At 44.7% G+C, this 26,577-nt stretch overlaps 1 protein-coding gene across 6 annotated transcripts in view; it reads right to left on the bottom strand.

Moving 5' to 3' along the window:
* Window positions 1-26,577, bottom strand: part of xylb (xylulokinase homolog (H. influenzae)) — a 259,728-nt gene that overhangs the window by 176,764 nt on the left and 56,387 nt on the right. For all 6 annotated transcript variants that reach the window (XR_013499810.1, XM_078231526.1, XM_078231519.1 and 3 more), the window contains 2 exons: window positions 24,607-24,680; window positions 18,828-18,924 (listed from right to left, as the gene is read on the bottom strand). Coding sequence is in view for 5 of the 6 variants with exons in the window: in XM_078231526.1 (XP_078087652.1) it covers window positions 18,828-18,924; window positions 24,607-24,680 (171 nt within the window). In the remaining variant the exon portion in view is untranslated. The remainder of the gene's footprint in view (window positions 1-18,827; window positions 18,925-24,606; window positions 24,681-26,577) is intronic.

The raw sequence follows: 26,577 nt of genomic DNA, 5'->3' as shown, positions 1-26,577 counted from the left end.
ACAAGCTGTGCTGACAACAATTCTGCAGAAAGACACAGGTCAGAAAGTAGCCGTGAACCACCTGACCTTGGTCTACACCGAGGCGCAGCATGTCATTTATATATCTGCCAGACACACCATCTAATACGCATTAGCAATCTGTGCGGGTAACAGTGCCAATATTCATGGAATATCTTTTAAAAAACAAATTAATCAAACGTACTACAAGGAAGATTCTCCTGAATGATGTAAAGAAGAATGTGAAAAGGGATTGTGTGGGGTTGAGGTAATTGCTGTAAAAGATGACTCTATCCAAGCTTTCTCAGAATTTTAGTCCTGTAATTTACATGACCTTCTCTGCTTTTCCTCAACATTACCAAACACTTTAAAGACAATGCCCCATCATTACTTAAGGCAATAAACTCCATAGCTAAGTATCATATTTGACTTTACTCAGTCAAATATTAATGCCTATTAGAAATTTGCCTCTTAATTGTTTTTATAGTTGACATTTATAGAATCCATAAAATCCCGACAGTACAGAAGGAGGCCATTCGGCCCATCGAGCCTGCACCGACTACAATCCCACCCTATCCCCATAACCCCCCCATATTTACCCTGCTAACCCCCCCCCCAAAATTAGGGTCAATTTAGCACGGTCAAACACATCTTTGAAGTGTGGGAGGAAACTGGAGCACCCAGAGGAAACCCATGCAGACACTGGGAGAATGTGCAAACTCCACACAGATCGTGACCCAAGCCGGGAATCGAACCCAGGTCCCTGGTGCTGTGGGGCAGCAGTGCTAACCACTGTGCCACACATTTTCTTGTATGTCTATTGTTTGGAAGACTCTGATCAGTGCCATACAAAGTTGGTTTTTGTCCATGAATAGGAACACCAGAACAGGAGCAGACCATTAAGCCTGTTCTGGAATCTAATTCCATATACCTGCTTTGTTCCATTCCCCTTAATATCTTTGTAAATAAAAATCTTTAACCTCAGATGCAAAATTATCAACTGATCTGGCATCAATTGCTGTTTGCAGAAAAAAGTCACAAACTTCTACCACTATTTGTATGTCCAAGAGTTTCTTATTTTCATTCCTGAAATCGCTCATTCCAATTTTTTGACCAGCCCTAGATTTCCCAACAAGCATAAATAGTTTCTCTCTACCTACTCTATCTGTTCCCTTTTAAAATCTTGAGAACCTCTACCAAATCACTCCTAAATTCCAGGGAATGCAACCCTCCTTTGTATAAAAGTCAAGTCATTGTTCTCTCTAGACTCCTAGAAACATAGAAACTAGAAGGAGGAATAGGTCATTTGGCCCTTCGAGCCTGCTCCCCCATTCATTTTGATCATGGCTGATCATTGAATACAATATCCTGATCCCGCCTTCCTCCCATATCCCTTGATCCTTTAGCCCCAAAAGCTATATCTAATTTCTTCTTGAAATCACACATTTTGGCCTCAACTACATTCTGTGGTAGTGAATTCCACACATTCACCACCCTCTGGGTGAAGAAATTTCTCCTCAATTCTAAAAGGTTGACCACTTATCCTCAAACTGTGACCCCTAGTTCTGGACTCCCCCACCATTGGAAACATTCTTTCTGAATCTACCCTGTCTAACCCTGTTAGAATTTTATAAGTTTCTATGAGATCCCCTCTCACTCTTCTAAATTCCAGTGAATATAATCTTAACCAACTTAGTCTCTCTGCATATGACAGACCTGCCATCCCAGGAATCAGCCTGGTAAACCTTCGCTGTTAAACAACTGTTACAATGCGCTCCTGCTGCTCCCCCACATTCTACCCATACTTTGTAAGCTTCACGTCATCCAAAGCTCTGTGGCCCATACCCTAACTAGCACTAAGCCCTGTTTACCCCTGTGCTCACTGATGTACAAACCTCTCCATGGTCTCACCCCTCCCTATCTCTGCAACCTCCTTCAGACTTATAACCCTCTAAGATAACTCATCTAATTTTGGCCTCTTGAGCATCTTCTGATTTAAATGTCATCACCGTTAGTGGCTGTGCTTTCAAATGCTGAAGCTCCAACCTCTGGAATTCCTGCCCTAAACCCTTCTGCCTCTCCACTTCACTTTCCTCCTTTAAGACACTCCCTAAAGCCTACAATTTTGAACAAGATTTTGATAATCTTATCTTGATCCAAATTTTCGTTCCTGAGTCGGGTGCGCAGAGATGGGTGAATTCCCAGCCCTGCAACCCAACCTTTAGAAATAGTCATAGAGGTTTCCAGCATGGAAACAGACCCTTTGGCCCAACTTGTCCATGTTGCCCATTTTTTTTTAAACCTAAGCTAGTCCCAATTGCCCGCGTTTGGCCCATATCCCTTTATACCCATCTTACCCATGTAACTGTCTAAATGCTTTTTAAAAGACAAAATTGTACCCTCCTCTACTACCAGCTCTAGCAGCTTGTTCCAAACCCTCTCCACCTGCGGTTACATTTTGGTGGGGCGTGGGCAGCAGGCTGGATTAGAAGTCGAGCCCGTCGGCCCCAAAATGGGTGCAGAAGCTTTTTTTAATTCATTCGTGGGACATGGGCATCACTGGCTGGCCAGCATTTATCGCCCATCCATAGTTACCCGAGGGGAGTTGAGAGTCAACCACATTGCTGTGGCTCTGAAATCACATGTAGGCCAGACCAGGTAAGGATGGATGATTTCCTTCCCTAAAGGACATTAGTGACCCAGATGGGGTTTTTCCAACAATCGACAATGGTTTCATGGTCATCAGTAGGTTCTTAATTCCAGATATTTTTTACTGAATTTAAATTCCACCATCTGCCGTGGCGGGATTCGAACCCTGGTCTCCAGAACATTCACTGAGTTTCTGGATTAATAGTTTAGCGATAATGCCACTGGGCCATCGGCTCCCCTGCCAGGTGCAGAGACGGATTGGGAAGAAGACCTCCCCTTAATTGGCCAGCCAGTGTGAAATCGGGGCCGGAAGCGGATTTCGCGGCTGTTTCCGGGGTCTGCCGATGGTGTTCACACAACGTCCAGGTTTCCTGGCCTACCAAAATCCCACTTTAGTGGAGGCAGCTGGTGATTTATTTGACTTTTGATACAGTGAAAAGTTGAGGCTGCAACACAGATTCTTGCAGGACACCACTACATACATTCTGCCAATTGGAGGACCTGCTTATTAACCTTGCATTCTGTCCCTGCCAATCAGTCAATTTCCTGGTTAATATTTTGCCTGCAATTGCATGGACATCAGCTTTGGCTAACTCTCGTAGTTAGGAGGGAGACTTGCAGATAGTGGTGTTCCCATGCATCTGTTGCCCTTGTCCTTCTAGGTGGTCAAGGTTGCTGGTTTGGGAAGCGCTGTTGAAGGAGCCTTGGTGAGTTGCTACCACATGAATTGTAAATGCCACACACTGCTGCTGTCACTGTGCAACAGTGGTGGAGGGAGTGAATGTTTAGGGTGATGCATGGGATGGAGTCAAGCAGGGTGTTTTACCCTAGATTGTGTCAAGCTCCTAGAGTATTTTTGGAGCCATACTCAATGGAGATCATTCCATAACACTCCTATTTGTGCCTTGTAGATGGTAGACAGACTTTGAGGAGTCAGGTAATGAATTACTCGGCATAGAATTCCCAGCCTCTGACCTTCTCTTGTAGCTACAGTTTTTAGATAGCTAGTCAATTCAGTTTCTGGTCAAGTTAAGTCCCAAGGATGGTGATAATGGGGAATTCAGCCATGGTAATGCCAATGAATGTCATGGGGAGATGTTTAGATTCTCTCTTGTTGGGAAGTATTTCATTACCTGGCACTTGGGTGTTGCAAAATCTACATGCCATTTATTAGTTTAATCCCGAATGTTGTCCACGTCTTGCCACAAATTGACACAGACTGCTTATGGTACTAAATGTTGTGCAATTATCAGTTAACACCTCCGCTTCTGAACTTATGATAAAGGGAAAGTCATTGATGAAGTAGTTGATGACTGTTGGACCGAGAGTACTCCTGCAGCAATATTCTGAGACTGAGATGATTGGCCTCCAACAATCACAACCGTCTTCCTTTATGCTAGGCTGACCCCAACCATTGGAGAGGTTTCCCCTGATTCCCATTGCCTTCAGTTTTGCTCGGGCTGCTTGATGCCACACTCAGTCAAACGCTGCCTCGATGTCAAAGGCAGTCACTCTCATTGCAAAATATGGGTTTGATTCACTGAAGAGAGGTCCTGATGGAGTTGGATAGAACTTGGGTAAGGTCACAGCTGGAGTACTGTGTGCAGTTCTGGTCACCACATTATAGGAAGGACATGAATTCACTACATGGGGTGCAGAGAAGATTCACCAGGGTGCTGCCTGGGATGGAACATTTAAGTTATAAAGAGAGGTTGTGTAGGGTTGGGTTGTTATCTCTGGAGCAGAGAAAACTGAGGGACAACTTGATCGAGGTGTTCAAGATTATGAGGGGCATGGACAGGGTGGATACGAAGCAGCTGTTCCCCTTAGTTGAAGGGTCAGTTATGAGGGGACACAAGTTATAAGTGAGGGGTGGGAGGTTTGGGGGGATTTGAGGAAAATCCTTTTTACCCAGAAGACGGTGATGGTCTGGAATGCAGTGCCTGGCAGGGTGGTGGAGGCGGGATGCCTCACATCCTTTAAAAAGTACTCAGATGAGTACTTGGCACATCATAACATTCATAGCTAGATAGTCAATATCTTTTTCCAAAGGTAGGGGAGTCTAAAACTAGAGGGCATAGGTTTAAGGTGAGAGGGGAGAGATACAAAAGGGTCCAGTGGGGAAATCTTTTCACACAAAGGGTGGTGAGTGTCTGGAACAAGCTGCCAGAGGTAGTAGTAGAGGCAGGTACAATTTTGTCTTTTAAAATTTAGACAGTTACCTGGATAAGATGGGTATAGAGGGATATGGGTCATACGCGGGCAATTCAGATAGCTTAGAGGTTAAAAAAAGGGGCGGCATGGACAAGTTGGGCCAAAGGGCCCGTTTCCATGCTGTAAACCTCTATGACTCTATGGCTAAGGGACAAGTGCTGGCAAATGGGATTTGATGGGGAGGTTAGGGCCTTTCATGCATTGATGAAGACTCGATGGACCAAAGGGCCTCCTCTTCTGCACTGTAGTATTCTGTGATTCCCATTTTTCACCTGGGAATAAAAGTTACTATCACCCATGATGTCTTTTCAGTGTTTTTTATTAATGCAATAATCTAAATTATGTGAATCTCTGTTTATAAACACAATGAGTGCGTGAGTGAGTGCGAGTGAGTGCGGGTGAGTGAGTGAGTGAGTGAGTGAGTGAGTGAGTGAGTGAGTGAGTGAGTGAGTGAGTGAGTGAGTGAGTGAGTGAGTGAGTGAGTGAGTGAGTGAGTGAGTGAGTGAGTGAGTGAGTGAGTGCGAGTGAGTGCGAGTGAGTGCGAGTGAGTGAGTGCGAGTGAGTGAGTGAGTGAATGCATGCAAGCGTGCGTGCGAGCGAGCGAGTGAGTGAGTGGTATGTGTGTTCACTGTACCAGGGGGATGTGTTAATTATTTGAGAAATGAGAGAGAGAAAGCAGGGAGTTATGGACCAGTTAGCCTAACATCTGTTGTCGGGAATTTGCTGGAGCCTGTAATTAAGGATAGGGTGACTGAACACCTTGACAATGTTCAGCTGATTGGAGAAAGCCAGCGTGAATTTCTAAAGGGTACGTTACGCCTAACAAACCTGATTGGATTTTTCAATGAAATGACGAAAGTGGTGGACCGGGAATATCTTATGGATGTTACTTAGGTAGGTTTTTGTAAGTTATTTGATGAAGTCCGGCATTATGAGGCAGCAGTGCTACCCACTGTGCCACCCTCCTGACTTGGAAATATATCACCATTTCTTCACTATTACTGGGTCAAAATCCTGGAACTCCCTCCCGGACAGCATTGTGGGTGTACCTACAGCACATGGACAGCAGCGATTCAAGAAGGTCGCTCACCACCACCTTCTCAAGAGCAATTAGTGATGAGTGACAAATGCTGGCCTTGGCAGTGACATCCATGTCCCATGAAAGAATAATTTTCAAAAAATCCATTTAGCTGAAACCGGGTGAAATATAAAATGGAGCAATTCACATATCCAGTCAGGTTCATTTATCCAGAGAGATCCTTACTTCCCCCACAGTTACATCCAGGTATTTTTTGAATGATTCTGGGATTTTTGCCTCCCTTGCAAGATTTCCTGATTATCAATCCTCAAACTCTCTTTTACGAGTTTCAATCTTGATGTCTTATTCTACTCCACGGTTATTGTTCTCCAAGTCGTGCTGCAGCTACGATTTTGTGAACGTTTTCTGGGTCTTTTGCAAATATCAGACGAAGATAAACATCACTTCTCATGGCTTCTTTGACACGTTGGGTCAGCAAGGAGTCTTGCCTTACATTTAGAAACTCTTGACCCAAATACCCTAGGGTTACTCTGTTTATATTAAGTTAATTGAAGTCTCCTATTAAAATAAATTACTTGTTCTCACATGCATATGCTTTCCATTGCTCCTTATTGAAAACTATTCTCTTATGCTGACCTTGTGGTCTATAACATATCCCTGGAGCTAGCTTGATTTTTTTCAGCATTCCACCTCATTTTGCAGATTTCTACCTTCCTTATAAAACATATTTTATCTCTCAGGTATCCCTGGCATTGAGCACTGAACCATCAGCTTTTAGTCCACTGTATTTTTTGAAAGCTCTGCATTGCCCGTGATGTTATATTGATTTCCATCCTGTGAGTTACATAAGAACATAAGAACATAAGAAATAGGAGCAGGAGTAGGCCATCTAGCCCCTCGAGCCTGCCCCGCCATTCAATAAGATCATGGCTGATCTGACGTGGATCAGTACCACTTACCCGCCTGATCCCCATAACCCTTAATTCCCTTACCGATCAGGAATCCATCCATCCGCACTTTAAACATATTCAGCGAGGTAGCCTCCACCACCTCAGTGGGCAGAGAATTCCAGAGATTCACCACCCTCTGGGAGAAGAAGTTCCTCCTCAACTCTGTCTTAAACTGACCCCCCTTTATTTTGAGGCTGTGTCCTCTAGTTTTAACCATGTTTCTGGTTCCCTGAGCACGCATTAACCTAAAGCATTGCTGCACAAGTTCCAATTGCCGGCAACAATGGCAAATGCCACCCAGGCAACAGCCTGGGGCTGTGGGAGGAAACCGGAGCACCCAGAGGAAACCCAAGCAGACACGGGGAGAATGTGCAAACTCCACACAGACAGTGACCCAAGCTGGGAATCGAACCCGGGTTCCTGTCACTGGGAGGCAGCAGTGCTAACCACTGTGCCACCCAACAAAGAGTTATCAGAGGGTTGTAAGGCTGGAGGAAATGACAGAGACAGGGTGTGGCAAGGATTTAAATACTAATCTTGAGGAGTCTGCGAAACAGCAACCAACATAGGCCAGTGAGACTCAAGTGATGGGTGAATGGGACTTTTGCAAGTTAGGATATAAGCTACAATGTTTTGGATAAGCTTGAGTTTACAGAGAGTTGAAGATGAGCAGCCAGCCAGGACAGCATTGAAATAGTCCAAGATACTTGTAGAAAAGCTTGGAAGTAGTCTCAGAGTGAAAGTACTAAACTGGGGGAAGGCTAACTGCAACGGTATTAGGCAGGAGCTAGGCAATGTAGACTGGGGGCGGCTGTTTGAGGGTAAATCCACACCCGATATGTGAGAGTCTTTTAAAAGTCAATTGTTAACAATTCAGGACAAGTGTGTCCCTGTAAAAATGAAGGATAAAGATGGCACGATTCCAGAACCCTGGATGACAAGAGAGATTGTGAGCTTAGTGAAAAAGAAGGAGGCATACATAAATTTCAGGAAGTTGAAAATGGATAAGGCTCTTGAAGAATACAAAGATTGCAGGAAAGAGCTTAAAAAGGGACTTAGGAGGGCAAAAAGGGGCCGCGAAATGTCCTAGGCCGGCAGGATTAAGGAGAATCCCAAGGCCTTTTATGCGTATGTAAGGAGGAAGAGGATAGCTGAGGAAAGTGTAGATCCACTCGAGGACAGTGGAAGGAATTTGTGTGTGAAGCCAGATGAGGTGGGCGAGGTCCTTAATGAGTACTTTGCATCAGTATTCACAAAGGAGAAGGATGTGGTGGATGGTGAGTGCAGAAAGGAGGATGTTGACATTCTAGGACATGTTGAGATAAAAAGGGAGGAGGTTTTGAAAAACATGAAGATGAACAAGTCCACAGGGCTAGATAGGATCTATCCCAGAATACTGAGAGAGGCAAGGGAAGAAACTGCTTTGGCCAAAATCTTTGAATCCTTTTTTGCCACACGTGAGGTACCAGAGGATTGGAGAGTAGCTAACATTGTTCCTCTGTTTAAGAAGGGCAGAAAAGACAATCTGGGAAATTACAGGCCTGTGAGCCTTACATCAGTGGTGGAGAAATTATTGGAGAAGGTTCTTAGGGACAAGATGTACTCACAGCTGGAAGAGAATAGGCTTGTTAGCAATAGGCAGCATGATTTTGTGATGGGGAGGTTGTGACTCACAAACTTGATCGAGTTCTTTGAGGAAGTGACAAAAAAAATTGACCAGGGCAGGGCAGTGGATGTTGTATACATGGACTTTAATAAAGCCTTCGATAAGGTTCCTCATGACAGGCTGATACAGAAGGTGAAGTCACATGGGATCCGAGGTGAGCTGGTAAGATGGATACAAAACTAGCTTGGGCATAGAAAGCAGAGAGTAGCAGTGGAAGGGTACTTTTTTAACTGGAGGTCTGCGACAAGCAGTGTTCCACAAGGATCAGTGCTGGGGCCTCTGTTGTTTATAATATATATAAATGATTTGGAGGAAAATGTAGGTGGTCTGATTAGTAAATTTGCAGATGAAACAAAAATTGGGGGATAGCGGATAGTGAGGAGGATTGTCAGAGGATACAGCAGGATATAAATCAGCTGGAGACATGGGCCGAAAGATGGCAGATGGAATTTAACCCGGACAAATGTGAGGTAATGTGATTTGGAAGGTTTACTGCAGAAGGAAAGTATACAGTAAATGGTAGAGCCCTTAGAAATATTAGCATACAGAGGGATCTAGGTATGTCGATCCACAGTTCCCTGAAGGTGGCAACTACTCAGACGGACAAGGTGGTCAAGAAGGCGTGTGGCATGCTGGCCTTCATCGGTTGGGGCGTTGAGTATAGGAATTGGAAAATCATGTTGCAGCTGTATAAGACTTTGGTTAGGCTGCATTTGGAGTATTGTGTACAATTCTGGTCGCCACACTACCGGAAGGATGTTGATGCATTGGAAAGGGTGCAGAAGAGATTTACCAGGATGTTGCCTGGTTTGGAGGGTATGGACTATGAAGAAAGGTTGAACAAACTTGGATTGTTTTCATTGGAGGATGAGGGGGGACCTGTTAGAAGTTTGCAAGATTATGACAGGCTTGGATCGAGTGGAGAGTCAGTCTTTTTCCCAGGGTTGAAGGGTCAATTACTCGGGAGTATAGGTTGAAAGTGAGAGAGGGAAAGAGCAGTAAGGGGCAAGTTTTCCACACACAGGATGGTGAATGCCTGAAACGCGCTGCCGGAGGAGGTGGTGGAAGCAGATTCTATAACAACGTTTAAGAGGCATCTGGATAGAGACATGCATAGGCAGGAAATAGAGGGCTCTGGACCAGGTAGAGGCAAGAAAATATTAGATTAGAGAGGCATCTGTGTCAGCACAGACATGGTGGGCCAAAGGGCCTGTTCCTGTGCTGTACTGTTCTCTGTTCTAGTTAAGTTTTATGGTAATAAATGTGTTGATGCGGATTTCAGCAGCAGATGGACTGAGGCAGGGGTGGAGAAAAACAATATTAGGACGTTGAACACAGACTGTCTTGGTGATGGAGAGGATACGAGTGCAGAAGCTCAGCTAAGGGTCAAATAGGACACTTCAGCCAGAGACAGCAGCCAGAGGGAGGGATGGATTCTGTGATTAGGGAACACAGTTTGTGACAAGGACAAGGCTTCCTCTCTACTCTATCTGCATATAAGGGATCCTCTTCCTGCAAACTGTACTGTGATTATTGCACAGAAACAAACACACACGCAGTTGAGCCTGTTCATGTAACTACATCTGTAACAATCACACATTTACACAAGATGCCAGATTATCAAACTGACACGCTGAGATATGAATGAAGAAACTCAATTGCCTTTGGAGAAGTAGACTGAAGCTCTCGGATGGTCATTGACTGCACCCTTGTGGTAGATAGAAACTGCTGCATCCGTATTGCTGACTCGTGTGGTTGGATTCATGTCGCATGCTTTCTTTTGGGACTTATCACAATTTTGACAGGTTTGATTAATTTTCAATAACCCGAACCTCTGAATAATTCTGACTTTTAGAAACAGATTTTCATTACGCTGGCTGAAATCCACTGTCATCAACTTCAGCTTGATTTGAGGATGACTTGCAACTTCAGCTGAATACACCACATGACCAGCCAAAACTTTCACCTCTCCTTCCATTTAAATGGGCTAGCTTAGCAGTTTTAATCCTCCAGCTTACAAACCTTGCTGCAATCGTAAATTTACAGCAGAATTTGTGAAATGAGACAAATGCTAGCATTGTGCCATTTTCCACTAAATATTGAACAAGTGCCGCATTCAGACGGACAGCGTGAAAATTTTATCGGAAGCTCATTTTCTCTATGTCAACAAATACTAACAAGAAGATTGCAGAGGCCATGCCAGGAGCAGCACCAGGCATACATAAAAATGAGGTGTCAACCCAGTGAAGCTACAGCACGGGACTACTTGCATGTTAAACAGCAGAAGCAGCATGTAGCAGACAGAGTTAAGTGATCCCACAACCCACAGATCAGATGTAAGATCTGCAGTCCTGCCACATCCAGTCATGAATGGTGGTGGACAATTAAACAACTCACTGGAGAAGCAGGCTCCACAAAAATCCGCATCCTCAATGATGGAGGAGCCCAGCACATCCGTGCAAAAGCTAAGGCTGAAGCACTGCAACCACATTCAGCCAGAAGTGTCAAGTGGATGATCCATCTCGGCCTCCTCCCGAGGTTCCCAGCATCACAGGTGCCAGTCTTCAACTAATTCGATTCACTCCACATGGCGGAACAGTGGCACAGTGGTTAACACTGCTGCCTCACAGCGCTAGGGAACCGAGTTTGACTCCCAGCTCGTGTCACTGTCTGTGCGGAGTCTGCACGTTCTCCCGTGTCTCCGGGTGCTCCGGTTTCCTCCCACAGTCCGAAAGACATGCTGGTTAGGTGCATTGGCCATGCTAAATTCTCCCTCAGTGTACCCGAACAGGTGCCGGAGTGTGGAGGCTTGGGGATTTTCACAGTAACGTAATGTTAATGTAAGTGTTAACGCAGTGTTAATGTAAGCCTACTTGTGACACTAATAAATACACTTTAAAACTTAAAAAACTTTGAACATCAAGAAACAGCTGAAGGCACTGGATACTGCAAAGGCTACTGCCCCTGACAACATCCCAGCAACATGAAGCCTTGAGCTGCAAAACTTGCTGCACCCCCAACCAAGTACAGCTACAACAATGGCATCTACTTGGTAATGAGGAAAATTGCCTAGATGTGTTATGTCCACAGAAAGCAAGATAAATCCAACCGAACCAATTACCGCCTCATCAGCCTACTCTCCATCATCAGCGTATGATGGAAAGTGTTGTCGACTGTGCTAACAGCTGTAACCTGCTCACTGACATTCAGCTTGGGTTCTGCCAGGGTCATTCTGCTCCTGACCACATTATAGCCTTGGTCTATAATTGGACAAAAAAAGCTGAACTCCAGAGAGAGGAGAGTCACTGCCCTTGGTACCAAGGCCACATTTGATCGAGGAGCCCGAGCAAAACTGAAATCAATGGGAATCAGGGGAGAAACTTTCCATTGGTTGGAATCATTCCAAGCACAAGGAAAATCTGCATGATGGTCAGAGGTCACTCATCCCAATCCAAGGACATTGTCGCACTAGTTCCTCAGGGTCGTAGCCGAACCCAACCAGCTTCATTAATGACCTTCCTTCTGTTATATGGTCAAGATTCCAATGTTCTGCAGTTTAGAAGCTGCCCTGTTTCCCTTTTCAGCTGTGACTTCACTGACTTGGCCGCTTCAATAATCAGAGAGAAGAGAGTATCTGCAAACTTCGACAGTGGTAAGGCTGCTGAGTTTCCACCTGTGTCACACGCTGACACACCCAGCACCAGTCAACCCTGACAAAGTTTTGCAGCAGACGTTTATCTCAGTCTTTGTACATTCCTGGCAGGCGAAACCCACAATTCTGTCTGAGACATTGTTCACTGGATATCATTCCTGTTGAGATGATACTAATTTCTCATTATCTTCCATTGTCTCCACAGGAGACAGCAATTAATTTCTAGACGGCATTTGTGCTTTTGATGTATCTTTGTATGGAAACAGGGTGTGAATCCATTGTCCCCCCTCTTCGTATCACCCACCAGCAATCCAGCCAGAGTCTGAATTTACATCCTCAGCCATCTTTGGCTTGTATGTCAATTTTTTTTTTAAATCCTCAGGTTTTATTTAAAGTCCAATATTTTGAATTGATTTGATGTATTATTGTCACATGTACAAGTGTACTATGAAAAGTATTGTTTCTTGCGCGCTATACAGATAATCTCCAAACTCTGTGAGTGGGGCTCGGCTCCTCCCTCTGCGACTGGATCCTAGACTTCCTAACCCACAGACCACAATCAGTAAGAATAAGCAACAACAGCTCCTCCACAACCATCCTCAGCTCCAGTGCCCCACAAGGCTGTGTCCTCAGCCCCTTAGTATACTGCCTGTACACTTATGACTGTGGTGCCAAATTTCCCTCCAACTTGATTTTCAAGTTTGCTGACGACACCACCACAGTGGGTCAGACCTCAAACAATGATGAGACAGAGTACGGGAATGAGATAGAGAATCTGGTGAACTGGTGCGGCAACAATAATCTCTCCCTCAATGTCAACAAAACGAAGGAGATTGTCATCGACTTCAGGAAGTGTAGTGGAGAACAGGTCCTGTCTACATCAAAGGGGACAAAGTAGAAAGGGTCGAGAACTTCAAGTTTCTAGGTGTCCAGACCACCAACAACCTGTCCTGGTCCCCCCATGCCGACGCTATTGTTAAGAAAGCCCACCAATGCCTCTATTTTCTCAGGAGGCTAAGGAAATTTGGCATGTCAGCTACAACTCTCAACAACTTTTACAGATGCACCATAGAAAGCATCCTTTCTGGTTGTGTCACAGCTTGGTCCTGCTCTGTCCAAGACTGCAAGAAACTACAAAAGGTCATGAATGTAGCCCAATCCATCACGCAAATCAGCCTCCCATCCATTGATTCTCTCTACACTTCCTACTGTCTCAGAAAAGCAACCAGCATAATCAAGCATGCACCTCGGACATACTCTCTTCCACCTTCTTCCGTCGGGAAAAAGATACAAAAGTCTGAGGTCACACATCAACCGACTCAAGAAAAGCTTCTTCCCTGCTGTTATCAGACATTTGAATGGACCTACCTCATATTAAGTTGATTTTTCTCTACACCCTATCTATGACTAACACTACAGCCTGCACTCCATCCTTTCATTCTCTATGTATGGTATGTTTTGTATTTCCCTACCTAATTGCCTCTTTTGCCTCCATCGTGACAATACCATCTGCAAGCTGTGCCTCAGCAGCTGCCTGGGGGTCCCACAAATGTCCACAATGAGCAGAGTTCTGCAGCATTTTTGAACAGGAGATATAATGGCACCTATTAGCGAGAGTGGAGAACTGCACCCAGAGTGTGGTGAATCTGTGGAATTCACTACCACAGAACACTGTTGAGGCCAAACCGTTGCACACAGAAACATGTCATAAAAACTCCACCATGGGGTCACATGTTTGTGTTCCTTATGCCCGTGAATGTTAAATCCTACAATAAATATGCAAATAAACCCTGACCTCATTGTCCCTCATGCAGAGATTTACTTAATATGTCATGGCTGTGGAACTTCTTTAGGGAGATAGGCAATAGTTTGATGCTTCAAGTATCAATAATTGAACAGGACGGTGGACATAGCAGGACAGTGACACGTGTCTCACAGTGCACAGGGAAAAAGGTTTGGACACACATCGTGCATGCATCTCTGAGGTCGGGTCTTCAGAAACTATTGAAATTTCTGCCTCATCAAGGTATCAAAGCCAACCATGCCACCATGTAAAGGGCCTCATGCATCCATAGTCATAGAATGGAAACAGGTCCTTCGGCCCAATTTGTGGGCGGCACGGTGGCACAGTGGTTAGCAGTGCTGTCTCACAGCACCAGGGACCCGGGTTCAATTCCGGCCTTGGGTGACTGTCTGTGTGGAGTTTGCACGTTCTCCCCATGTCCTCCCACACTCCAAAACTGTGCAAGTAAGGTGGATTGTCCCTGAGTGTCAGGGGGATTAGCAGGGTAAATAGATGGGGTTATGGAGATAGGGCCTGGGTGGGATCGTTGTTGGTGCAGACTCGATGGGCCGAGTGGCCTCCTTCTGCACAGAAGGAATTTTATGATTTTGTCCATGCCACCCAGTTTTTACTATTAAGCCAATCCCAATTGTGCATATCCCTCTATACCAATCTTACCCATGTAACTGTCTAAATGTTTTTTAAAAGACAAAATTGTACCCACCTCTACTACTGCCTCTGGCAGCTCGTTCCAGGCACTCACCACCCTCTGTGTGAAATAATTGCCCCCTGGACCCTTTTGTATCTCTCCACTCTCACTTTAAAACTATGGCCTCTAGTTTTAGACTCCCCTATCTTTGGGAAAAGATGTTGATTATCTACCTTATCTATGCCCCTTATTATATTCTAGATCTCTATAGGGTCACCTCTAAGCCTTCCACGCTCGAGGGAAAAAAGTCCCAGTCTATCCAGGCTCTCCTTATAACTCAAGCCATCAAGTCCCGGTAGCATCCTAGTAAATCTTTTCTGCACTCTTTCTAGTTTAATAATATCCTTTCCATAATAGGGTGACAAGAACTGTACACAGTATTCCAAGTGTGGCCTTACCAATGTCTTGTACAACTTCAACAAGACATCCCAACTCCTGTATTCAATGTTCTGACCAATGTGTAAATAATCTAAACTTGTTGAAAAGCTGGCCTTGATATCTGGAGGGAAAAAAGTGGATAGATGTCATATTGCCATAGAAAACTGTTCCTAGTCCACGTCTGGTGTTGGTGAGCAGTCTGGGCACCACACATTTTTCCCTTTAGATATCAAGGCCAGCTTTTCAAGTTTAGATTATTTACACATGTATACCAATCTTGACGAGCCTGGGGAACTGTGACCCAGAGACAAAACTATGCTTCATGTTCTGACTTCTGGAAGGATGTACCAATAATTGTCCTGAAGCAATTGGCCTTTGGTGGCCAAACAGTAGCTCGGTTAGGATGATACTTGCTTTGAAAAGAAAAAGACATCACTTCTGGTTGACTAAAAGGCTAGACATCCATTACTCTTGTTGAAACAGCTGTGTCCCAGAGGAAGCTTTACTTGTTTCACAAGGCTTATTTACAAGTGGTTAAATGGTTTCAAGGGTTTGCGGTTTCTTGATACTTTAAAGAGTCTGGATAATTCAGACTTTTATTGCCTTGCAGTGAATTTATTTCAACACTGCGAAAAATAACGAATGAATGACTTTTAAAAAAACCTTTTTTAACACATCCTACTGTAACTAAGGGCAACACGGTGGTGCAGTGGTTAGCACTGCTTCCTCATAGCACTAGGGAGCTGGGTTCAATTCTGGCCTGAGGTCTGCCTGGGCGGAGTTTGCACATTCTCCCCATGTCTGCGTGGGTTGTGTGCGTGTGCGCGCGTGTGTGTGCGTGTGTGTGCGCACGCACATATGTGCGTGCCGTGTGTGTGCGCATGTGTGTGGCTATGCTTGATGTGGTGTAATGCGCTTCAGGTTATAAGCCCCTGGCGACAGAGAAACAACGTGTTCTTGGAATAATTAGCTACAGAAACAGAGAAAAATCTGACCTATGCACCATAAGGGTGCAGAAAGGTTGAGAGAGAGACTAAAGGTCATTAAAGGTTCATTGATTCTATCGTGGATGGTGGGTCAATGGGACATGGAAATGCCATAAATTGGCAGAGGAGACATGAGGGGCCATGGGAGGTGGGGAAGGGGCATAGTCTGGCATCATTGGTCAATGGCTTGGGAAGTGTGAGGGGGGTGAGGGCTTTGTGTTTTTATTCTAACTGGGACAAAGTCACACTGCACCAAGGCAGGTCTTTTAAACAGCCCATCTGAGCACCCAACAACCTCTGTGGCTGCCTCCAAACTTTTTTACAGGCTGACTGGCCCATCTGCAGCTCATACCCACTGCCCGGCAATGAAGGTACCATCTATATGGGGCACTTTCACCCGAGGCAGGCAGACCAACCAGAATTTCCTCGACTCCCACTAGACACACCAAGTTTGAAAATTCAGGCCCAAGAGTCTGAACAATCAGGTTGGGAACAAGCAGATCATAATTGTAATCGGATAACTGTAAAATGGTAAACAGAAAATGGAAGGAACTTTGTGCACACACAAATCGTACCAGGATTGGGTTCTACCGCAAGTGAAAGAAACTAATAAGGAAGTCCAGATTAAGAAACTAAACTGCTAATAAGGAGACAAGGTGAGCCCTATGCTGTCCTGGTCTGGCCTGTAGTTTGAAAAACAAAGGTAAAGGAAGAATGTGGAATATGATACAAGTAATGTTTTTAGAAGGAATTATATAATTGAAGATTTGAGGTTTGTTATAAACGCTAATTCTACTTATTCAGTAAATAATGCTTATTCAATAAAAATGGTGAAACAATAATGGATCCAACAGTATGATTGGCTGAAATTGATCCCCACAGGATCGTCTGTTCTGCAGCTTTTTGCTCCAGCCAATAAGGATGGCCATTTGATTAATTTCCGCTTGCGAGCTACATTTTTTTAAATTGGGGATTCACTGGCTGGGCCAGCATTTATTACCCATCCCATAGAATAGAATCCCATAGAATCCCAACACTGCAGGAGGCCATTCGGCCCATCAAATCTGCACCAACTCTCCGACAGACCATCCTACCCAAGCCCCCTCGCCCCCCTCCCCCGCCCTATCCCCATGATTCCATACATTAATCCCTCTAACCTACACAGCTTGGACACTAAGGAGCAATTTAGCATGGCCAATCTGCCTAACCTGCACATCTTTGGACTGTGGGTGGTAATTGGAGCACCCGGAGGAAACCCACGCAGACATAGGAGAACATATAAACTCCACATAGTCACCCAAGACTGGAATCAAACTCGGGCCCTTGGCACTGTGAGACAGCGGTGCTAATCACTGTGCCATCGTGCTGCCCTAATTACCCTTGAACTGAGTAGCTTGTTAGGCCATTTCAGATACATTTAATTACTGTGGGTCTGCAGCCACGTGTAGGCCAGACCACATAAGGATGAAAGATTTCCTCATCATTTCTTTTAAAGGGCATTAGTGAATCAGATGGGTTCTTACAACAATCAACAACAGTCATCATTAGACTTTTGATTCCATTATTGAATTCAAATTTCACCATCTGCCCTGGTTGGATTCAAACCCGGTCCCCAGAACATTACCCTGGGTCTCTAGATTACCAGGCCAACAACAATACCACTACACCACCACCTCCTAAGAGAATTAACAGCTTTCTTTCTGCCCCCTCCTCACTTTATTGGGGAGTTTCTCCAGAGCAAGCAGTGAGACTTACAGGAACTGGAATTGGAATTCCATTCTGCATGTCAGTCAAAGATTATTTTTCAAAAATGCAGACCCTGTCCCCCTCCCCACTTCCTCATCGGCACGTGCAAGGCAGCGCGCTCCCTGAGCAACTCTCAGAAAATCTAGAGCATTTTCACAGTAACTTCATTGCAGTGTTAATGGAGCCTACTTGTGACACGAATAAATAAACTTCAAACTTTCTCAAGCTGCAGCTGCAGAGGTTTCATGGCCACCTTCCGCTAAGCATTGAGCCCAGGACATCTGAGGCCAAACAGACAGCCCCTGCAGCCAACTCTCAAACAAGGACAGGAAACAGAATATAATCCGTGGTTCCTGCACTTGCGTATGATTAACATCGAGACGGTTGCTTGCAACTCCAATGAGTAAACAATGGACAGTGCACTGATTTGCTGGAAGATTTGACACGGGGAGTGGGATTTTATGGCCTCGCTCAGCCCGAAACCATAAAATCCCACCCAAGGTCAATGGAGTTTCCCATTGTCCGCCCCTCGCCCGCTCCTGTGGTGGGCATGACGGTAAAATTCCAGCCCCAGGGACAGAAAGCCTCAGCTAGTAAATTAATAGATAGAATAGCTCTTCAAAGTTCATTGCAACACAAATTTATCGTTACAGCATAAGGACCCGCCTATGCAGACTTTTGTGATTGTGATATTTAATTAAACCTATATCAGAAGGATAGCCTTTGAGATCATTCTTATGCATCCTTCTCTGCCTTTTAGTATCATCAAATGAACTTCAAACCAAGGACTTTTGAGATGAACATTAAACACTGGAAACACAAAGGCTTTCCTTGATGCCCGAGCCAACATTCTGCCCTCTACCAATCAACAATGCAGAAATCCAAATCTACTTCACTTCTCACACTATGCTTTATAGTGGTAACACAGCTATGGTTCAGCCACACCAGTACTAAAACAGTCCCAAGTGTTGCAAGCTTGTTTCTGTTGTTTTCAGAGTGTGCAAAACACATTTAAATGAACGCAGAATTCTCCGACATATTAGATCATTCTAACTTACAGACTTCGAAGCCCAGCTTCTCAGCATATGCCCTTTTGGCCAGCATCTGTCCCTCTATCACTGCTCGGACCTCCACCTCTTTTGGAAACTTTGAAACCTACAGCAGACAAGCAGACAAACAAGGACACTTTAATTCATCTGGTTTTGCAGAGACAGAATCGAAAGAAAAAACTAAGGAAGTATAATAAAAAATGAACAATACAACACCCCCAAAAACCTAGATGAAGAGTTCATGAGGTTATGGTGCAGTCAGTACTTAATTCCATCTTTTCTGGCAATGCCAGGATCATTGGTCTGTTACAAGAGATCGGAGCCAATAAACCCCAATATTTTTCTGTGGCCTTTTGCATCTCTTACTGGAAATCCTAATAGAATCTTGTTTTCGGCCTCATTTTGCTGGTAAGTAAGGACTGTACCCAAATTCTCTTGAGTCGATTAATCTATCCTTAGTTGTTATTTATTTGTGTCACAAGTGGGCTTACATTAACACTGCAATGAGGTTACTGTGAAAACCCCCCAGTCGCCACACTCCGGCGCCTGTTCAGGTACACTGCGGGACAATTTAGCACGGCACATACCTGACCAGCACGTCTTTCGGAGTTGTATTCCTGGATTGGACAACTCAACAAGATATTGCAGGCAAAGAAGATTAATGCTCTGTCACGTTAACGCAGGTGAAGTTTTTTGTCGGTCTGGCTTTGCACGGATGGGGTCATTGGGAACCTTTGACCTTATTTTTGCAGCTGTCTTTACAGAACTCGGACTGGCTGGACCTGGCCTTGGGAAGCTGTTTTTTGCTTGGCAATGCAACCTTTAAACATGTGTGCTGCCTCTTTTCCTTTCCCTTTCACCCCTCTGTCATATTAAATAACTAGAGAATTGATTTTTTTCAGATTATTGGTGTCACTTATGAAATTAGCTGATTAAGTAACAAAGCTCCACGATAAATAAAACAAAGACTGTGGGGAACACTCAGTGTACAGCGTCACATTTTGGACTTTATTTTAAAGAAGGTGGGGGCGATTCTCCCAGCCAGAGCAGCGCAACGGGTCAGGAGACATCCCACTGGGCGCCACAGCCTCCGTGCGTCTTGTAGCCCAAGATTTTCAGAGTTTTCAATATGCTAATCTGCATTTCAATGTCATTAGCGGGCCCGGGATTGAAGTCCCTGGGCCTTCGGGCATCTCGCCCTCCCCGCCGGGAGTCGTTCACTCCAGTGGGGTTTACAACTGCTCCCCACTAATGGGGAGGACCGCGCTGGAGTGAAAAGGGGCCATTGAGGCCCCCCCAAGAGGTCAGAGGTAAGGGGGTGCCCCCTGGGTAATGCCAGCCTGACCCCCTGGCACTGCTCAAAGGGCAAAGTGGCAATGCCCAAGGGGCACCTTGGCACTTGGCCCACAGGGCATTGGGCAGTGCCAAAGAGGTGGGGTCAGAGGGGGTGTGGCCTATTGGGGGCAATCAGTGGGGGTGGGTGGGTCCTGCTGCATTTGGAATCGGTACTAGAGGAAGGGAGAATGGCAATCGGGGCTGGCTATCTGGGTGGGGGAGGTAAGGGTTGTGGGGGGGTCGGGGCTGCCCGGGGGTGGGTGGGAAGGGAGAATCGGGAGATGGGGACTGGCCGGGTGGGGGGGTTGGGGAGATGGGGGATGGCCAGGGAGTTGGGACATAGGGGATGGCCCAGGGAGGTCCCGGAGGCCAGCAATCCACACAAACAGTGACCCAAGATGGGAATCGAAACATATCAATACGCATTTTCTCCTGGCGACTTTCACATTACTACCATCCCAACTGACATGTTGCTCACACTCCATGCTCTGGCCCTTTAACCTGTGTTTAATGCTCCCTCCACCCACATTGTCTGTACCTTTAAGACCTGGTTGGCTTTAGGGATTCGCATTCTAGTCAGTATTCTGTAACTTGATGTTGTGTCTCTGTGCACTGTTTGAGAGCACATTTCCACTCCATCTGACGAAGGAGCAGCGCTCCGAAGGCTTATGGTATTTGCTACCAAATAAACCTGTTGGACTTTAACCTGGTGTTGTGAGACTTCCTCTGGGGAAGGCATGCCCACTCAGGGGACATGCACCTCACCCAACTCTGGTCCATCTCCTCTGACCATATGCCTTTCTTTCGCCTCCATATAGGCCAAGCTGCCGCACAACAAGTGAGTGAGCCCAGCCCAGGGGAGGGACAGCAGAGATTGTCGCCCGCACAGAATGTGAGGAGGCTGCAGCAGAGCTTGCTGGGCAGGACAGGGGTCACTTGTATGGGGAAGGGGAGATCACAGCTCCATCAGTTCACCAATCCTGACAATCACAGTGAATCAAATGTACTCTGAAATAGCTTAACTCATCCATTAAAACTCCGTGGGCATCAACAGATTGAGGCCATCCAAGTATCTCAGGGCAGTCCGAGCTCCCAAAACACGCCTGATGACGTGGAAGCTCATGAAGACCATCACAGAGCTCACTTGCACCCTCCACCAGCACGAAAATACAGACACCAAGGTGGGACATACTCTAGATTAGATTCTGGTCACTTTCTGGAGAACACCCCATTGACATGTCCCACCTCCGTCAGAGCTTCAGGGAGTTGCACTTCTCTGCACAACTTCCATCTTGAGTGTTTCTCTCATGCTCCAATAACCCAATGTAGACACAGTTTTTAAGCTATGGCTTTACCAAAGCACTATCCATCTTCAATGTGGATAGTTTACACTTGATCACTGTAAATATCTAATTGCACTGCAGATACTGTGCAATGCTTTGGGACCTTTTACTGAAATGCGGCAAGATCCAAAATCCATCACCTCCTCAATGCCGAGATTTTGAGACTCTCTGCGTGTACATTAATGATGCTACATAAATATATGTTGTTGAGGTTGTGAAAGGCACTAACAAAATAGAAATGGAAAACTGTTTTCTATCACATATAATAGAAGAACAAAGAAAATTACGGCACAGGAACAGGCCCTTCGGCCCTCCAAGCCTGCACCGACCATGCTGCCAGTCTGAAATAAAACCCCCTACCCTTCCGGGGACCATATCCCTCTACTCCCATCCATTTCATGTATTTGTCAAGATGCCCCTTAAAAGTCACTATCGTATCTGCTTCCGCTACCTCCTCCGGCAGCGAGTTCCAGGCACCCATCACCCTATGTGTAAAAAACTTGCCTTGTACGTCTCCTTTAAACCTTGCCCCTCACACCTTAAACCTATGCCCCCTTGTAAATGACTCTTCCACCCTGGGAAAAAGCTTCTGCCTATCCACTCTGTCCATGCCCCTCATAATCTTGTAAACTTCTATCAGGTAATAATGTAGTAAAAATATAATGAATACATGTAACATGTAATGTGCAAAATAATTGCCCTAACATACAATCTTACTGGCTGAGACTAGTTCTGAACTAAAAGCTATTTTTTTTCATAAGGATAGTGAATGGACAGTAAACAGTAGAAAGCAGTGAATCATACATTTCTCTACTATCCTTGATACATAAAATCACATTCTCTCTAAACCAACCTCAGAACATAAAACCACTACTTGTGCTGTGGAACATATCAACCTCAAATGACCAGCTCCCCTGCTGATTAGTCCAAAGAATAGATTTCTACTCTGATGAGCAATTGTGGACCAATTGTGAACAAAACACAAAAAGCCACATATAGTCCTACAATCACCATCCCTTCTCAAAGAACTCTGATGTATTTGTCAAACAAACCCATTAAATTAAAGCTGAGATGCTCCTTTGACCTTTGCTATTGCGAATATCTAGTTCGTATAGTATATATCTTTTAGTTTTAGGAATTGAAGTTTTAACTGCTAGGTAACTGGGGGTATCTGATTGAAAGACTGACACGCAACACTGAAGTAAATGCAATTCGAATAAACTTGGAGTTAATTAAACTTAGCATCTGGAAGGGTGCATGAATAGGGAGGGAATAGAGGAACAAGGACCGAGTAAAGGCAGATGGTTTTTTCTTTAGTTTAGTTAGGACATCATGATCGGCATGGGCTTGGAGGGCCGAAGGGCCTATTCCTGTGCTGTACTTTTCTGTGTTCTTTGTTCTAAAAGGTAATATACATTTAACTTCAAGATCAGAGGTAACCGTGTGAAAACCATAAACAAAAGGGTGTCTTCTATCCGAATGTAATAGAGTCCTTACTTCAATAAAAAATTAAGTAATTTATGTAGTTCCCAGGTCAAAATAAGGTAAAACCAGGTTGTTAACAAATTCCTTAATTGGGCCGGAAAATCTGGGATGAGCGTGTTGTAAAACTCCATTAGAGATGGAGTTTAGGATCAAAAGGTTGTGCTGAAGGTAAAATTATTTGTTAAGCTGGTGCTGCTTGGGTTTGCTTGCATAATTTCTTCCCATATACAATGAAGATTTTTTTTTAAAAACAAGAAATCTTATAGAGTTGTTCTGTCAGTTAATTGCTGTGTGTTTGTATTTCTTCTTGAAATCTTAACTGTTCCTAACTTGATCAATTGGGCCAGTGGGCTGACAAATGGCAGATGGAGTTTAATTTAGACAAATGCGAGGTGATGCATTTTGGTAGATTGAACCAAGGCAGGGCTTACTCAGTTAATGGTAGGGCGTTGGGGAGAGTTACAGAACAAAGAGATCATGGGGTACATGTTCATAGCTCCTTGAAAGTGGAGTCACAGGTGGACAGAGTGGTGAAGAAGGCATTCGGCATGCTTGGTTTCATCGGTCAGAATATTGAATACAGGAGTTGGGACATCTTGTTGAAGTTGTACAAGACATTGGTAAGGCCACACTTGGAATACGGTGTGCAATTCTGGTCACCCTATTATAGAAAGGATATTATTAAACTAGAAAGAGTGCAGAAAAGATTTACTAGGATGCTACTGGGACTTGATGGATTGAGTTATAAGGAGAGGCTGAATAGACTGGGACTTTTTTCTCTGGAGCGTAGGAGGCTGAGGGGTGACCTTATAGAGGTCTATAAAATAATGAGGGGCATAGACAAGGTAGATAGTCAATATCTTTTCCCAAAGGTAGGGGAGTCTAAAACTAGAGGGCATAGGTTTAAGGTGAGAGGGGAGAGATACAAAAGTGTCCAGAGGGGCATTTTCTTCCACAGAAGGTGGTGAGTGTCTGGAACAAGCTGCCATAGGTGGTAGTAGAGGCGGGTACAATTTTATCTTTTAAAAAGCATTTAGATAATTACATGGGTACGATGGGTATAGAGGGATATCGGCCAAATGTGGGCAATTGGGATTAGCTTAGGGGATTTTTTTAAAAAGGGCGGCGTGGACAAGTTGGGCCGAAGGGCCTGTTTCCATGCTGTAAAGCTCTATGACTCTAACAGGGTTGTAACACAAGCCAGTTTCGGACCACTTCTGCACACTTGATTACCCACAAAAATTTGATCTGGCCACCTCTGCAATTAAATGAAAATAGCAAACAACAGATAACTGCATCTCTCCTAAATACATCACAGCCTTGGCTGCCAACAGAAACGTGTATTTCTCGCAACAATATTAGATGGGTGGCTAAACTTTGACAATAGGAAGGATGCTTGCAATTAAATATAACAGCACTAATTAATTAATTAACACCTTAGGAAGCACATAGGAGCGCACTCATTTTTGTACAGCCACAACAGCCAGTTTGTCTGGACTTTCAACCAATAGCTTTATCATCGAGAGGTATTCTGTGTGACTTTTTGTATTTCTTCTTGCAAGTTATTTCCAAAATACAAGTTAAGCATCTAAAGCAGGTGAAAATCCATTTTTAATCGCACTTACTTTGCAGTTCTTGGCGTTGAATCGATGAATACCTACAACAGCAGGGGTAATCTCCATCACATCAAAATAAAACCCTTAAAAACAGAAACACATTGTACAAGTAAGAAGAAAAAAGCCTTTAACTAAAACTCAATCATTTCATATTGATTAGGGAGATACTTGTGAATAATGCACAGGAACAGGCTCTTGGCCACGATGTGCTGAACATGACGCCAACTTAAACTAATCCCTTCTGCCTGCCCTTGGTCCATATTCCTCTGTTCCTTGCATATTCATGTGCTTATCTAAAAGCCCCTTAAACACCTCCTCTGCAGTGCTGCCTCTCTCTCATGTTTCACCTCAACGCCTTTAGTGTCAGGAAGGAATCTGTGTAATTTTGGTGAACTCTGTTGGGAAAATCATGGGGAGAGTTCTCCAGTTGATCATGCCGGTGGGATTCTCCAGTCCCGCTTGCAGCACACCCCTTCCCATGGATTCCCGGTGGCGTGGAGTGACATCAATAGGAAATCCCATTGACAGCGACGGGACCAGAGAATCCCAAAGCCAGTGAACAGCGCACCACCTCCCGCCACCGAGAAACACACAGCCGGGAGGCCAGAGAATTCCCCTCCTCCATATCCTCACTGCCTTGCCCAGAATTCCGTGTGTGGTTACCGACATGCTGCCAGAGAATCCTCAACAGAGTATAACTTGTCTGCATTTGCAAGCCTGTAAAGCTTACAGGGGCGGCACGGTAGCACAGTGGTTAGCTGCTTCACAGCTCCAGGGACCTGGGTTCGATTCCCGGCTTGGGTCACTGTCTGTGTGGAGTTTGCACATTCTCCTCGTGTCTGCGTGGGTTTCCTCCGGGTGCTCCGGTTTCCTCCCACAGTCCAAAGATGTGCAGGTTAGGTTGATTGGCCATGCTAAAATTGCCCCTAGTGTCCTGAGATGCGTAGGTTCGAGGGATTCGTGGGTAAATGTGGAGGAATATGGGGGTAGGGCCTGGGTGGGATTGTGGTCGGTGCAGACTCGATAGGCCGAATGGCCTCTTTCTGTACTGTAGGGTTTCTATGGATTCCATGGAAGCTGAGACAAGAAGAATTCATCCAGCTGTATATTCTCCTCTTTGCTGAAGATCCATTGGTAAGAACCTCCTGACATCTACTGGGTTTTTATCCAAGGCAGCTCCAGATCAACAGCAATGAAACCCTGCGAACTTTATGCTTTATATTTTAAAGTCTAACCCAAAGCTCATCTCTGCAAAAACCCTATCTGTTTGCCATTTGGTTGTTTGTGCATGTGCGTGCCGGGGTATTTTTAAAAGGGATAGATAGCTATACTTCCAGAATACACTTAAGGTGAGAGAGGGAAAGTTCAAAGATATGAGGGGCAAGTGTTTTACACAGAGAGTGGTAGGTGTCTGGAACCTGTTGCCAGGGATGGTGGTGGAGGCAAATGCAACAGGGGTGTTTAAGGGGCTTTTAGATAAGCACATATGTAAGGAATAGAGGGATATGGACCAAGGGCAGGGAGATGGGATTAGTTTAGTGTCATGTTCAGTACAACATCGTGGGCCAAAGGGCCTGTTCCTGTGCTGTACTGTTTTTTTTCGATGTTCTAATACAATTGTGTATTAACTAGTTCCCGCAACATTCGTAAAAATAGTTTTGTTTTATAATAAATCATCCTGTGTTTATTGAAAGAAGCCTAGCTAAAGTCTCTCGAATTCTGGGTCTAACATCAGCAAAGGTAAATAATTGGCCATTTTAGTGAGTGATTTAAACTTTTCAACTAATGGTATGACCTGCTGTGTAGTTGGGCGAAATAAGTTGTGCAATCCTCCCATGCTAGTCGTAACAACTGGAATCCTATCTTGAAATTAATCCATATTTTCAAATAGATATTAATGCAGTACAACTGTAGGGCAACTTAAATAAATGGAAGAACAGATTCCTTTAATTACGGGACAAATGTTTTGTTGCCTTTTCT

This window comes from Mustelus asterias, chromosome 2 (genome assembly GCF_964213995.1).
Source record: "Mustelus asterias chromosome 2, sMusAst1.hap1.1, whole genome shotgun sequence".
Taxonomy (NCBI): Eukaryota; Metazoa; Chordata; class Chondrichthyes; order Carcharhiniformes; family Triakidae; genus Mustelus; species Mustelus asterias.
The sequence above is the reverse complement of the archived record's forward strand: the minus strand, read 5'-3'. Positions and strand labels throughout refer to the sequence as shown.